Source organism: Malaclemys terrapin, chromosome 8 (assembly GCF_027887155.1).
Source record: "Malaclemys terrapin pileata isolate rMalTer1 chromosome 8, rMalTer1.hap1, whole genome shotgun sequence".
Taxonomy (NCBI): domain Eukaryota; kingdom Metazoa; phylum Chordata; order Testudines; family Emydidae; genus Malaclemys; species Malaclemys terrapin.
The window spans coordinates 9,660,400-9,673,837 of record NC_071512.1 but is presented as its reverse complement, the minus strand read 5'-3'; the positions used below and the strand labels follow the sequence as shown (position 1 = coordinate 9,673,837).

The following is a 13,438-nucleotide window of genomic DNA, read 5'->3' as shown; positions in this document are numbered from 1 at the left end:
TTCAGCTAGAGCTGCAGTTCAAGGATGCAGTTTCCAGAGTGAAACTTTACTCTTCCTTGAATTTAACGCTTAAAATAGCAGACAGTGCAGCACTCTTCTAGGCTTTCAGTTAGACTCTAAGTGGTAGTTTTCAGAAGCAGTGTTTGGAGATGAAATTTGATACTCAGAGTAGATGAGCCTAAAACTAAACCTCCTCTAAATCTCCTCAGGAGGGTGAAAAGAATGTCGGCCTAACACAAGAGAGGCAGGTTGTGTAGCAGATTGAGCATGGGCCCTGATTCACGGTGTGTGCTTGGCAGGTCACATTTACACACACACACTCTGTGTGTGTGTGTGTGTGCGCGCGCGCGCACGCAAGGTGCCCGAAGCAGTCCCACTCATTAGGGTTACATGACTGCTAAACCCTGACTAGTATATGCATGTTTTGTGAGCCTTTGTAAAACTGGGGTTCTTAATGGCAGTTTCCCCAGCTATAAATTGTGAATGGTACTTTCCTGCAAGAAGGCAGGTGTTGTGGGGTTAGTTAGCATTTGGGTACCACGCGTTGGAGATGTAAGTACAGTAACTACTACTGAGGACTTAAAAATACCAGCTTCTCTTTTGGGTGACCCTCCTCCAACAAGTCCAGAACTCTGTGTTCAGGGGCATCATTGGCTATGGGGGAAGAGGCACAATTGTCCCCCACACACACACGTTGATTTGAACCTTCCCCAAACTTTTCATAGGTCTGTATGCTCCTTCCTGTGCCTTCCCGCCCCAACTTTGCAGGATATAATATAATCACATAATGTTCTGCATGCTGACAGAACTTTGCCTTCCCTCTCTCCGGAATTTTTCTGAAACGACGCCCCTAACTGTGTTTATAGAGATTGCAGAAATGCACGTGTATGCGTTGCAAATACGAACATGAAGGCAATGGCATTCCTCTGGTACTCCTGCCTGCTGCATTCTTTAGAGGATGAGGGATATTAAATGAACATGGATCCTGTTCCCTGAAGTGTTGGGAAAGCAGAATCCTTTTCAGCTGCAAAAGATCTAACCAGGCTGGAATGCAGAGGGCTTCTGTGACACACGAGTGCAAATGCCCCAATTCATGTGCATTGGTGGTCTCAGCAAACCCCAGCACTGTGATTATTCAGCAGGGCTGGCTCTAGGTTTTTTGCCGCCCCAAGCACAAAAAAAACAAAAAACCTCCAAGAGCACAACTGCTGAAGGGGGGGAGGGGAGCCTCCCAGAATGCCGCCCCTGGAATTGTACCACCCCAAGCACCTGCTTAGTTTGCTGGTGCCTAGAGCCGGTCCTGTTATTCAGAGTAGTGCAAGCCCAGAGGACATGACCTCCACCTCAAGAAGCTCACAATCTAGATCAGATAAAGAATTCAGAGTCAGATATACTACAAGACTGGGAGGGTCAGATCTGCCAGAAATGTAGGGTTAGCACCGAGGGGATTGGTGAAAGAAATGAGTTTTCAGAAGGGATGTGAGAACAAAGAAATGGAGGTTGTTTGGTGCACTGAGTCAAGTGTGAACAGCAGCAAGGATGAAGATGCAAAGAAGGCAGTCAGGAGGAGTGCAGAATATGAACGTTGCGGGATGGGGGGGAATGTAGAGGGAATACAAGGAAATTAGAGCAGAGCTGCAGGCAGGGGCAAGGTTGTGCAGGGTCTCGAAGGAGCGGGCCAGAAGCTTGGAGCTAATGTAGAAGGTGAGAAGCAACCAATAAAGGATTCAGCAAGGTGACTAGAAACAGGGCTGGTAATCTCACAAGGACAGGCTCTCTCTCAAGATTTCTGTTGCTTTCTGCTTTCAGCTAATTTGAAAACACAGTGTTTCTGTTTCTGATCCGTCCTGGAACCAAGCCAATACACTTGCAAATGGGGAGGGGGGAAGAAAAAGTAAGTTAGGGTTGATATTTGAGTAAAGATGTGTTTGAGTGGCAGTAATCAGATGTGGACCCTAACCCCCTTTTTCTCCCCAAAATGTAAGTGGCATTCTTATCCAGGGTTTGGGTCAGAATCACATCTAGTTTTGAACTTGATTTAATTCAACCAGTTCATTCATTCTTACTTGGAATCAGAGTATTGTTCTAGTTTCCTACTGGTTGGGCAGAGAAGGTTTAAACTGAAACAAAGTTCGCTCCATATTTCAGTTAAAAGAACATGCAAGAGAGAGAACGTCGTAATTTAGCAATGATGCATGTCAGGCCTGTGTAGTGTGACTCACCAACCGTTGTTTGCCCATGTTCTCATAGGGTTTGACACCAGCATACTACCAATCTGTAAGGATTCATTAGGCTGGATGTTCAACAAACTTGATATGAACTATGACCTCCTGCTGGATCACTCAGAGATCAATGCAATTTATCTCGATAAGTATGAGCCGTGCATTAAACCCCTCTTCAACTCATGTGACTCCTTCAAAGACGGAAAGCTTTCTAACAATGAATGGTGCTACTGCTTTCAGAAGCCAGGAGGTAAGTCATTCCATTATGTAACATAAAACTGATCTATAATTCATTACTATAGATGCTAAAATAATGGTATGGAAAATGTAATTTGACAAAATATCTTTTCTATTGTTGTTGTTGTTAATAATATTTATGCAAAACAGCCATCACCATATGTCCTGGGATGATGATAAGAGGCTTTAAAGTATGATTCAGTGGACAGAGCATTGGACAGGATGTTAGGAGACGTTAGGGAGCATTTACAAACTTGGGAATCATGTTTAGACACCTAAATAAGAATGGCCAGATAAGTGGTGAGCAACTTGCAGCTGCCACTGAAGTCAATGGGAATTGTACATGCTCCTCATGTGGGAAGTTCAGGCTATACGTGTAGGTGCCTAAATATGGAATTACCTAACTTTAGCCAGACAAATTTAAAACTTTTGGCTTAAATGTTACCATATTCAGATTAATATTATTTGAAAATAAATTATACATTTTAATACCTTATAGTTGTCTTGATATGTTCTGGTTTCTCTTTTCCACAAATATGTAGTGGGTTTTTTTTAGGATTTTCTAGGTTTCAACATCTTTCTTACATTTTGACTGCACTGCCATTTATCTTGAATTGGTAATTCATAGCCCTTTTCATTGAAAAATAAAAAGCCCTTTTCTTTATCCCTGGTGAGAAAGGGCATTGTGTAGCAATGGCAAATACTGTCAATTACACGTATTTCACTGTGAAACAAACAAAGAAGCAATCAAATTATTGGCACTTCAATTCAGGAATTAATTCTATTGCTAATAGAAGGCTTACGAACTAATGTTCTTATTAATGTGGAAATTAGTCTATTAGCAAATCATAAATTAGAAGCCTGGCATTATTTCAGTTTGATGAAGGAGAAGAAAAAAATGTTTAACAACCCAAATGGCCCCAAAACACTATTATTAAGTATAGTGTGTTTTGAATTTTTTAATTAGTAAAGCTAATGATATACATTTGTTTTGCAGTGTATTACCAGCATATGGGGTTATTTCATTCCCAGGTGTACAATAGACTACATTTCATGTAAATAGTGAAGCCAATCATTAGAGAGTCTGTCCCGTACCATCTGGAAACTGACTTTCATACATTATATTTTAGGTCTCCCTTGCCAGAATGAAATGAACAGGATTCAAAAGCTAAGTAGGGGGAAGAGTCTGTTGGGTAAGTTTGATTACATGCCACTCATTTCAATAAATAATTAAAGCTCTGTGATTATTGTAACTTTATGTGCAGTTATCGTTTTTCAATTAGAAATTAATATTTTGAGCCCATGCCTGATGTTTCATGAAATTAAACCAATAATGAGATGTCAACATACATTTATGGCAACTAATTCAGAACAAATTTATATCACCTCACCAAAAACATGAATATTATTCTGTATAGGTTCTTACACATGCTTGTCACCATAGTATCTGAGCATGTAAATGCAAAAGAGAGTATTTTTTAATTAAAATCTCCTGTGACTAGTTAAAAAAAGCAGAGTACGTAGTAGATGGAGAGTTCAGATTCTTCCAATTATAAGCTTAGCAATACATTTGTTGGAATAAAATTTTGTCTAACTGCACTTTTACATGTTTCGTTTTTCTTCTTCCTGTTGGTGATATTGAGCTATGGGACATATAGTGTCTTTTTTTAAAAGCTGAAAAGTCAGACTGTTAAATTGATAACTGCATACCAGTGAAACCTCAAGGTGTTGTGTGGACTGCAATCTATGTGGCATTATTGTAGTGCATCTCCAATTTATTAATTTACATAGGGCCAAATCACACGGGGTGGGTACTGGCAGCAAGACTGAATTTGGCCCCAAAACATCAGTAGGAGTTTTACTTGACTGAAGACTGCAAATATAAGGACTGCAAGATTTGCCTGATAATCAGCAATTCATATTAAATATTTAACAAGTTTTAATTGGGCAAAATACAGAACATACAAGCCGACTAAGTGTAAGGTGCATAGCTGTCTGATATCCTATTCTGACTCATGAAGATTCAGATTAGCAACGAATGTAAATTTATTTTAGTTTCCAAAGACTTTGGAATTATCCCTGAGAATTTTAGGGAACACTAGGATAGGTGTAATAGCCAGCAAATGGTTCAGTTTGCAGATTGTTGCATAGGTGGTTGCTGTTCTCTTTCTCTCTCTCTCTCTCTCTCTCTCTCTTTTTCATGGAGGCTTTTATGGGTGAGATTTTCAAAGCCACTTAACAGAATGAATTGACCGATTCCTATTCTTTTCTAATGGGAATTGGGTGTCCAGGTCCATTAGACAACATGGAAAATCCAGCCCTACATTTCTTCGGTCTTTATTTTGTGCAGTATGAAATAAATGTCAGCTAGGCTGAAAAATGGTTTGTTCTAACACATGGGAAAAATAATGGCTATTCACAGTGCTTAGTACATACAAACATACAAACAACCTCCTTTTCATGCCAGTGGTATCAGATCACAATAGCTGGAGTAAAATGACAAAAATAACACTGGTATAAAATGTTCTCTTACCACAAATAATTATGTCAGTCTACAATATATTTTTTTTAAAAAGGAAGGGGAAAAATGGCTCAATTCAACAAATCAGTAGGTTTCTGTAATACTTTTCTCTACAGGCTAAAAGAAAATATAGAAAGGAGGAACTCTCTGGTTCAGTTAGCAACTTGAAAGTCTGCCTACATAATAACACCCTTCTGAGAGCCTCTTATCTGATCCCATTGCTATTTAGACAGAGTAGAACAATGTGGGTTTTTTTCTTGTCTCAGTTGCAAAATCATTCAGGTGGAAAACAAAACATACACATGACAAAAATGCTGCTTGTAGTAACCATAAAGATAAAAAAGATATGAGCGGCAAAGGGAGTGATCTTTAATTATTCTCTTTCTCTGATATGTAAAATGAAATATTTATATTCTGGACACTGTGCATAAGGAAGATTTCTGTAAACTTGTATTGGTTGAAAAAATGAGGAGTTTGAGAATTGCCACAAAGTACTTCAAAGCCATCGTGATTAAACATGTTGTATTGTTGAATTTGGAGACTTTCAAATGCAGTCCATCATCCCAGTGGTTTGAATTAAAAAGTAAACAGCCCCATTAATCTTTTCCTGCCAGATTTACATAGGGGGCTATTAAATGTAAAAACACTACTTTCAAAGAGCAAAACTGGTTAGCCCAATGGTTCTCCACCTATTTACCGTTGTGGGCCACATGTGCAGCTCTCTCTGTGTTATGTGGACTGCATCCACACAATATATATACTACCTGTATGTCCCTGAGGATGTCACATGGCCTGCAGCTGTGTGCCAATCGGGCCGCAGGTTGAGAACCACTGGTTTAGCCTGTTCACACTTCTCCTACATCACTAAGGTATCTACCTTCTGCTTTCATCGGTATCTTCAAATTGGGTCTTTTCTTGTATCAATCCTGTGATATAACAGCTAATACAGGGACCTGCCTGCCAGCTTTCAGCTTGTATGCAGTGTTCTTGTGGCCTTGTTGGTCCCAGGATATTAGAGAGACAAGGTGGGTGAGGTAATATCTTTCACTGGACCAAATTAGGTTGGTGAGAGAGAGCAGCTTACACAGCTCTTCTTTAGGTATCAGGTTTGCTGTTAATTCTATATATGGTACTAGTCTGGCCTCCATCGCTGTTGTATCTGTGCACCTCACAGTCTTCAATCATTTATCCTCACAACACCCCTGGAGATACAGCAGTGCTATCACCCTCATTTTAAAGATGGGAAATTGAAACACAAAGGGACTTGCCTAGGGTCACACTGGATGTTTGTGTCAGAAATGGAAATGAACCTGGGCCTCCCACAACCCAGCCTAGCTCTCTAACCAATGTTTTCTATATATTCTACAATAGATGGCCATTGATTATTATTCATTATCATTATGGTGGAGCAGTAGCAACGCCATAGTTAAGATTGCGGCAGTGTTTTCATATTGATAGGAGTGTATCATTTCTAGGGTGCTTTAAGCATACCCAGAGTTTTACAAAACACTCCCTGCTCCTCAGACACAGGATGATAGTTGAAATGCAAGAAAACCCAGAGCCGCCATCACAAAAGAAGATGGTTTGACACAGAAGAGAGGAAGCAGTTGACTCTTGGGTCAACTAATGGGAGGTTGAGCCAGGCATAAGAGGCAGTAAGAAGATGTGAAGCAGAGTGGGAACAGGAGACAAAAGGGAGCAGTTAGAGAGGAGGACAGAGAACAAGAGGGACAGGGATGTTGAACACCAAATCAAGAAACACTCGATTGGCAGCCTGTTTAATTAACTCTTAGGCCTGGTCTACACTTAAAATTAGATCAACTTAAGTACGTCACTCCCAGGTATGAAAAATTCACATTTCTGAGCACCATAGTTAAGCTGACGTAGCACCTAGTGTAGACATGGCTAGGTCAACAGTAGAATTCTTCCATCTACCTAGCTACCACCGCGCAGAGAAGTGGATTGCCTACACTGAAGGAAAAACCCGTTCTGTCAACAAAGAAAACATCTACGCTACGGTGCTACAGTCGCACAGTGGCAACGCCATAGTTGTGCCACTGTAGCACTGGTAGTGTAGACATGCCTTTAAATCAAAACCCCATATATGACCCTCACTCACTGGGAAAGGCCCTCAGATCCTACAGTGATGGGGGCCATATAAGCAGGGGGATTAGACAGAAATGTGGCTCTGGCCCCTGATCATTTCCCTCTCTATGATGGGCCATCGCAAAACCTGGGATCAAACTATCCCCCAAATGTGGATCTAAATCTAAATCACCTAAATGTGAAATCTAAATTCCAGACATTCAGGATTTGTGGTGTGACTCAATGCTGTAAATGATTATTGTAAAGGAATTTTTTGTTTCATAGGAATGTAAGCTCTTGGGGACACTTTGTCCCCAGCGGATTATACCCACATCTGATAAATTAAGGAAAAAATTTGAGTGCATTAAAATGTGGTCCTTACTCTGACAGCTGGGAAATATGAGCAGTGACCATGGTATGCAAGATGAGTTGCAGCCCCAACTCAGAGTATTTGCTCCTCCTCTAGCTACCTGATTTGCATCCACAACGAGCTATTCAAAGGCACTATTTAAATGCACATGCAAAATTACAGCACACAGGGAAATCACCCCTATTCTGTGCATTGTTCTTGGTCGTCCTTTTAACTCCTAGATAAACAGCGCCAAATTCACCAAAGGTGGGGACTCCTTTCAGAACAACTGAGTTGCACTCACTTATGCTAACAAAGAGATTGGCCCATTATTTTTGCAAATCTATCTTTTGCAACACATGTAAAGCATTTGTGTGAACATTGCACAAATGATACATGCTGAATTTCAAAGGCCAGGGGAGATGTTAGAGTTTCTCAGAAAAAGTCACAAGAATATTTTTGTATATATATATATATATATATAATGCACCAATCATTATTTGGAGCCAAATCCTTAGCTGGTGTAAATTGCTATAGAGTCAGTGAATTCAATGCATTTACACCAGCTGAGGGTCACTAGTTTCATTGACTCTGATGAAGCTACATCAGTTTACACCCGCTGAGGAGCTGATCCTCTGTAATCTTCTTCAGGTTTGTCTAGTCCAATGCATGTCTCAGTCTTTAAATAAGAAAGGAAATTAGTGTGAATATGGAAAGTCCTTCTGGATCAATATTGAAACAAGTGACTGAGCAGTGAGTGAACCTGGAAAACCGTATGGTTGAATGTGTCCACGCTATTATTGGATTGTGGGTAAATAAAGAAGATGTGTCTCTGGTGATCATAATCTTTCATCTTCCTTTCAATTGTCCTGGTACATGAACTTGCTAAGACCACTGCATCTGCTTGCTTGAAATAGCAAAGTTAATAAGTGTGAAAATGTTCTCTGAGATCAGGTCAGATATAGAACATGTTAATGTTCCCAGGTTTCAGAACTACATTTAAAAATTAGACATCCACTTTAATATCTGCAGTGGGATGAGATGGTAAATACAGAGATTCATAATGTATATATGACCAACTTCCCATGTATATGTCTCTTATATAAGTAATTGCATAGCATTTGGGCAATGTTTTCTCATTCATTTTTTCCATGGAGAGTGTAGTAGTAATAGCCTTTTTGACATATATGAACAATCTGTAGAGCTGTCTCATACACTGAAGCAGAAAAGTAAGTATTGTGTGACCAGTAAATCACTGGGCTCATTGACAAAGAGAAAAGATACTTTCTCAAAAATCATTTAAGACAATAAGAGGTTGTTTTTCTGTGCCTGGAACAGAAGCAACCGGCAGAGAATGGAAAGTGTCTACACAGACCTCCCCTGGGAATGAAGCTAACTGATCTCCAAGGACAAGTGGGATTTTTGTATGGAAGCACATTTGCATTCTATCTGTTGAAAGTTGTGGCAGAAAATAGCACTGGCTTCTCTTGTCTCAGGAAACAAGAATGCACCACATTCTGAAAGGCTAATGTGCAATGGTTTGGTTATGAGACAAATCTTCGGTTATTTTTTTGTTTGGCCTCAGTATCCTACTGTCTCTCCCTGAAAAGCTCAAGCATTAGTGATTCTTTAATACTTCTAGTGAATCTGGAGTTATACTTAAATTTAGTGTGAATTAAATAGCAAGCAGGTGGCTGATGCCTTGCAGGTGTAATTATAATCTTGTGGAAGGACTCCTATGATAAACACTAGAAAAAAGGGAAATTTAAAATGAAACATGGAAATAATTTTGTCTTGGGCAGGGCTACATATGGGAGGACAAGGTGTAAGAATGGCATTGTAACCCTGAAAGGAGCCCTATGGAGATGTTAATCATTCAAGGGTGTATGGTAGCTGGCACCAGTGCACACAGAGGGAGTAAAGAGAATTAAGAAATCCCAATCCTGTGTGGTTGCGCTAGGGCTATCCCAGTCCTTGTCTGGATTCTCAGCACAGCAAAGCCCATGCACAGCCAGTGCTCTTGGGAGCAAGTGGCTGGAAAGGAACAGGGAGTGTATTGAGCAATTGTTCTGCCACCTCTCCCCAGAAGCACTGGACAGGAGAACAGGGGCATATGCTACATCTTGTAAAGGGCTGATACAGCATACTCCCCTCCCCAGAGGAAAAGAGGCACTGTGTCTCAGAGGTGGATCTCTGAGTCCCAGCTCTACTCTGGGCTCCTCCCGAACAGTGCAACTAATGCACCATCCCTTACACAGGGCTGTGTCTAGAGCACAATCTAGCCACCATCCCATGCTCAGGGCAGCCTTACAAGGAAAATGTACATTCTCATCAAATGTTCAGATAGTAACATAACGAGGAGTCTGGTGGCACCTTAAAGACTAACAGATTTATTTGGGCATAAATTTTCGTGGGTAAAAAACCCACTTCTTCAGATGCATGGAGTGCCTGCTCATTGTCTCTGAACGAGCTCCCAATTCCAGATAAAACTCCCTCAACCCATCAGGGATTTGGCAAGACATCTCGGGAGAGATTTTGAAAGGCACAAATGGATTTCAGTGGAAGTTAGGCTCCTAAATACCATTTGTGCCTTCCGATCCCCCCTTCCTCCTTATGCTTAAATAACTTTGTTTGCTGAAGTTACATTTTTCAGCCCTTTGTTTGCATAGTGAAGATCTTTTTAGTTCTGCTTTAATGTGTGAAGTTCAACTTTATAGATAAGTAGTGCCGAGGGAATCATTCATAGTGAATAATTTACTCCACAAATGTAGCCTTTCTCTGCGTGCAGAACATCCGTGAACAGATGATGATTTGCTTGGAAAATGAGGATGATAACACTTAAATAATTCACAGGTGTGTCGTGAGGCTAAATGCATTAATATTTGTAAAGTGCTTTGAGATCCTTGGGTACAAAGTGATCTCTACGTGCCACGTATTACTACCACTAAGGGAGATGGAGGCTGCTAGGCTTGAGGCAGCAATGAGATCAAGAATCTGTTTGAAAGAAAGAAAACATAAAAAGCTTCTGCAAGAGATAAGAATGGGAGGCCACGTTTAGAAGTCCAGAATGTATATTTTCACTTTAAAATGGCACTACTTTTAATCAAAAAGGAGAAAATCTTACGGGTGGTCCAGAAATCAGGACCACTGGCTGGAATTTGAACCAATGCAAATGTTTTCAGTTAAAACTATATATATATATATATATATATATACACACACACACACACCTCAACCACGATATAACGCGACCCGATATAACACAAATTCGGATATAACACGGTAAAGCAGCACTCCAGGGGGGCGAGGTTGCGCACTCCAGTGGATCAAAGCAAGTTCAATATAACGCGGTTTCACCTATATCGCGGTAAGATTTTTTTTGGCTCCCGAGGACAGCGTTATATCGGGGTAGAGGTGTATATATATATATATATATATATACACACACACACACACACTCTCTCTCTCTCTCTCTCCCCCCCAGTGGGCAACAAATGAACTGAAGTCAACAACACTAGGTACAAATATATATATGGAAATGGAGTTAAAATGGGAGCTTGGGTCAAACAATCCACAGTTTGAGTGTTGGTTTTGCAAATTGAGAACCTGATCCAGGACATTTTGTAAAACCAGAACCATTCCCAGTGTCTCCATCTGTAATTTATGCCATAGTAAGGCATTTAATGTAAACAAGAAACAGGCCAACTACAGTGTATCTTCGTGCTTGATCTTGTAAAGACTCGGATTTACTAAGGATACCTTTTTCTTTATTCAGGTGTTTTCCTTCCACGGTGCAATGAAGAAGGATATTACAAAGCAACTCAGTGTCATGGAAGTACAGGACAATGCTGGTGTGTTGATAAGTATGGAAATGAGATCGCTGGCTCAAGAAAACAAGGGACCGTTAGTTGTGGTGAGTAATGACCTGCTTCCCTAAGACAACACAAAAATTAACATCGTTGTAAGCCGAGAAATTGCTGTAAGATCAGCCAAGATAACAAAAAGCGACAACACAGGAAACATAATTAGCAGAGTCCCTAATGTTCCCATGTATTCCAGTTCACAATATAAAAGTGTCTGTGTGCTCATACACATACCTTTGTCTTGGAGCGTGTGTACAAGAGTATGAAATTGGCAATAACCACTGATAAGAAAATGTTTTTGCTACCAGCTTGGCAAATGCAGTAGTTGCTATTAAAATAAAAGATATGCGGTTGTTATGCCTGGTTATTAAATATATTGTTCCTTATACAGTAGAACCCACATTTACAGGGGCTTCATAAATCAGGGCTTCCCTAAGAAGGGAAGGTTTAACTATACAAAGTTTTATAAATTAACAAGCAGGTCCTTTAAAAGTGCTGATACTACAGTATTATTACACTGACATGTAAAATTACTGCACAGCTCTATATAATCAGGCAAACAAGATTTAAGTGGAATTCTTCAGTGTGACTCAATGTAATGATAGCTTCAGTTGCTCTACTTCCAGCAAGAATAGAGAAGGCAAAGCTTTAGAAGCTCTAAAATGTACATGATTTACATCCTAAGATGCTATATCAGGGTCAGCGGGTGCTTTTGCAGGAGCGTATGTGCATGAATGTACATAAAATCAAGCAATTGCAACATATACCTAGCCTTTGAGAATCATTTGCATGTGTGGTTACCAAAGATGGGCACGCAGATTCCTGTGTGCCAGCCTCTGTCCTCACCCCAGCCAGATGCCAGGGCCGCCCAGAGGATTCAGGGGGCCTGGGGCAAAGCAATTTAGGGGGCCCCTTCCATAAAAAAAAGTTGCAAAACTATAGAATACTATATTCTCGTGGGGGCCTGGGGCAAATTGCCCCACTAGCCCCCCCCCCCCCCCCCCCCCCCCCCCGGGTGGCCCTGAGATATGCATCCAAAATAGTCAGGTAGCATATGTGTGCATGAGAAAGTGGATCAATATCCCAACTCCCTAGTGGCCAGATCCCAACCCACATACAGACAGCAATAGCGAAGCCCCATCTCCACCAAGGTGCCTGTGTGAATCAGTCGCACTGACAGGGTGTTTCAGTGTCCGTGCACATTCAGTTCTTTGGTATTCTGCTGAGATTAGCCACCAAGGAAGCAGTTAGTGTTGATTGTGACGGGGATTTTCTGAGGTCGACTAGAGCTGACTGGCCGTTTTTGACAAGACATTTTTAATGGAAAATTGCTGATTCGTCGACACCAAAACTTTTGGCAGGAAAGGGTCAGTTTTGCTGACTTTCTTGATTCGTGTTTTTTTTTGGGGGGGGAGGGGTTAAACAAGTATTGCAATTGTCAATGTTCTGCCTCAGTATTTTCTAAATGAAAAATTCTGGTTTTCTGATTAAAAGCAACTTTTTGTTTTTAAACAAAAAGCTAATTGGGATTTAAAAAAATAGGTTTAATGGTCAAAATTGAAACATAGTGTTTTGAAAGTATTGAAACAGAATGCTTCAACTGAACCAAACCAAATGTTGGGGGGAATTTTCAGTTTGTGAAAATTTTCAAGGTTTTGATATTTCGTCATGAATCAGGACAAACGGGTTGCGTTGGTTTTTGTTTTTTTCCTTGAAATCTTGACAATTTTAATGGGTTGGGGAAATTGTTTTCCATCCAGTTCTAATGTAGACATTTGACTTTCAGGAATTGATCCGAGACCACCAACTCATTTCATGTAGACCACCAAACAGTCATCAGATGGTAATGATTTTCAGTCACCATTGAGCCTGGATGGAGTTAAATTAGAAATCTAGAGATGCAAGGCCTTTGTATCTTATTCTAGATCCCACTGGACTATTACTTCCTCTCAAATTTGTGGTCATGGGCACAACAGATGTATGTTCATTTTTAAGGGGACCTGCTGTGCTGTCCTTTGCTAAATTGCCTCTTTAAAAAATCAATTTACGGCAAAAAAAATAAAATAAAGTAGCTTACATAGTGAGAACATTAACAAGCATTCAGTAAAGAGATTTTTGGGTTGTTGGGTAAGAGAATGACCTTTAACTCTTACCTATTTTA

The 13,438-nt window shown here is 40.4% G+C and overlaps 1 protein-coding gene across 2 annotated transcripts in view; it reads left to right on the top strand.

Annotated features, from left to right (window-relative positions):
* SPOCK1 (SPARC (osteonectin), cwcv and kazal like domains proteoglycan 1) overlaps nt 1-13,438 on the top strand; it is a 495,316-nt gene that overhangs the window by 474,908 nt on the left and 6,970 nt on the right. The window contains exons 8-11 of one of the 2 annotated variants that reach the window (XM_054038316.1): nt 2,251-2,472; nt 3,590-3,652; nt 11,190-11,327; nt 13,064-13,424. In XM_054038316.1, coding sequence (XP_053894291.1) covers nt 2,251-2,472; nt 3,590-3,652; nt 11,190-11,327; nt 13,064-13,098 — 458 coding nt within the window. In that variant the 3' untranslated portion in view covers nt 13,099-13,424. Of the gene's footprint in view, nt 1-2,250; nt 2,473-3,589; nt 3,653-11,189; nt 11,328-13,063; nt 13,425-13,438 lie in introns of those variants that run through there. The other variant, XM_054038315.1, reaches the window with a different exon arrangement.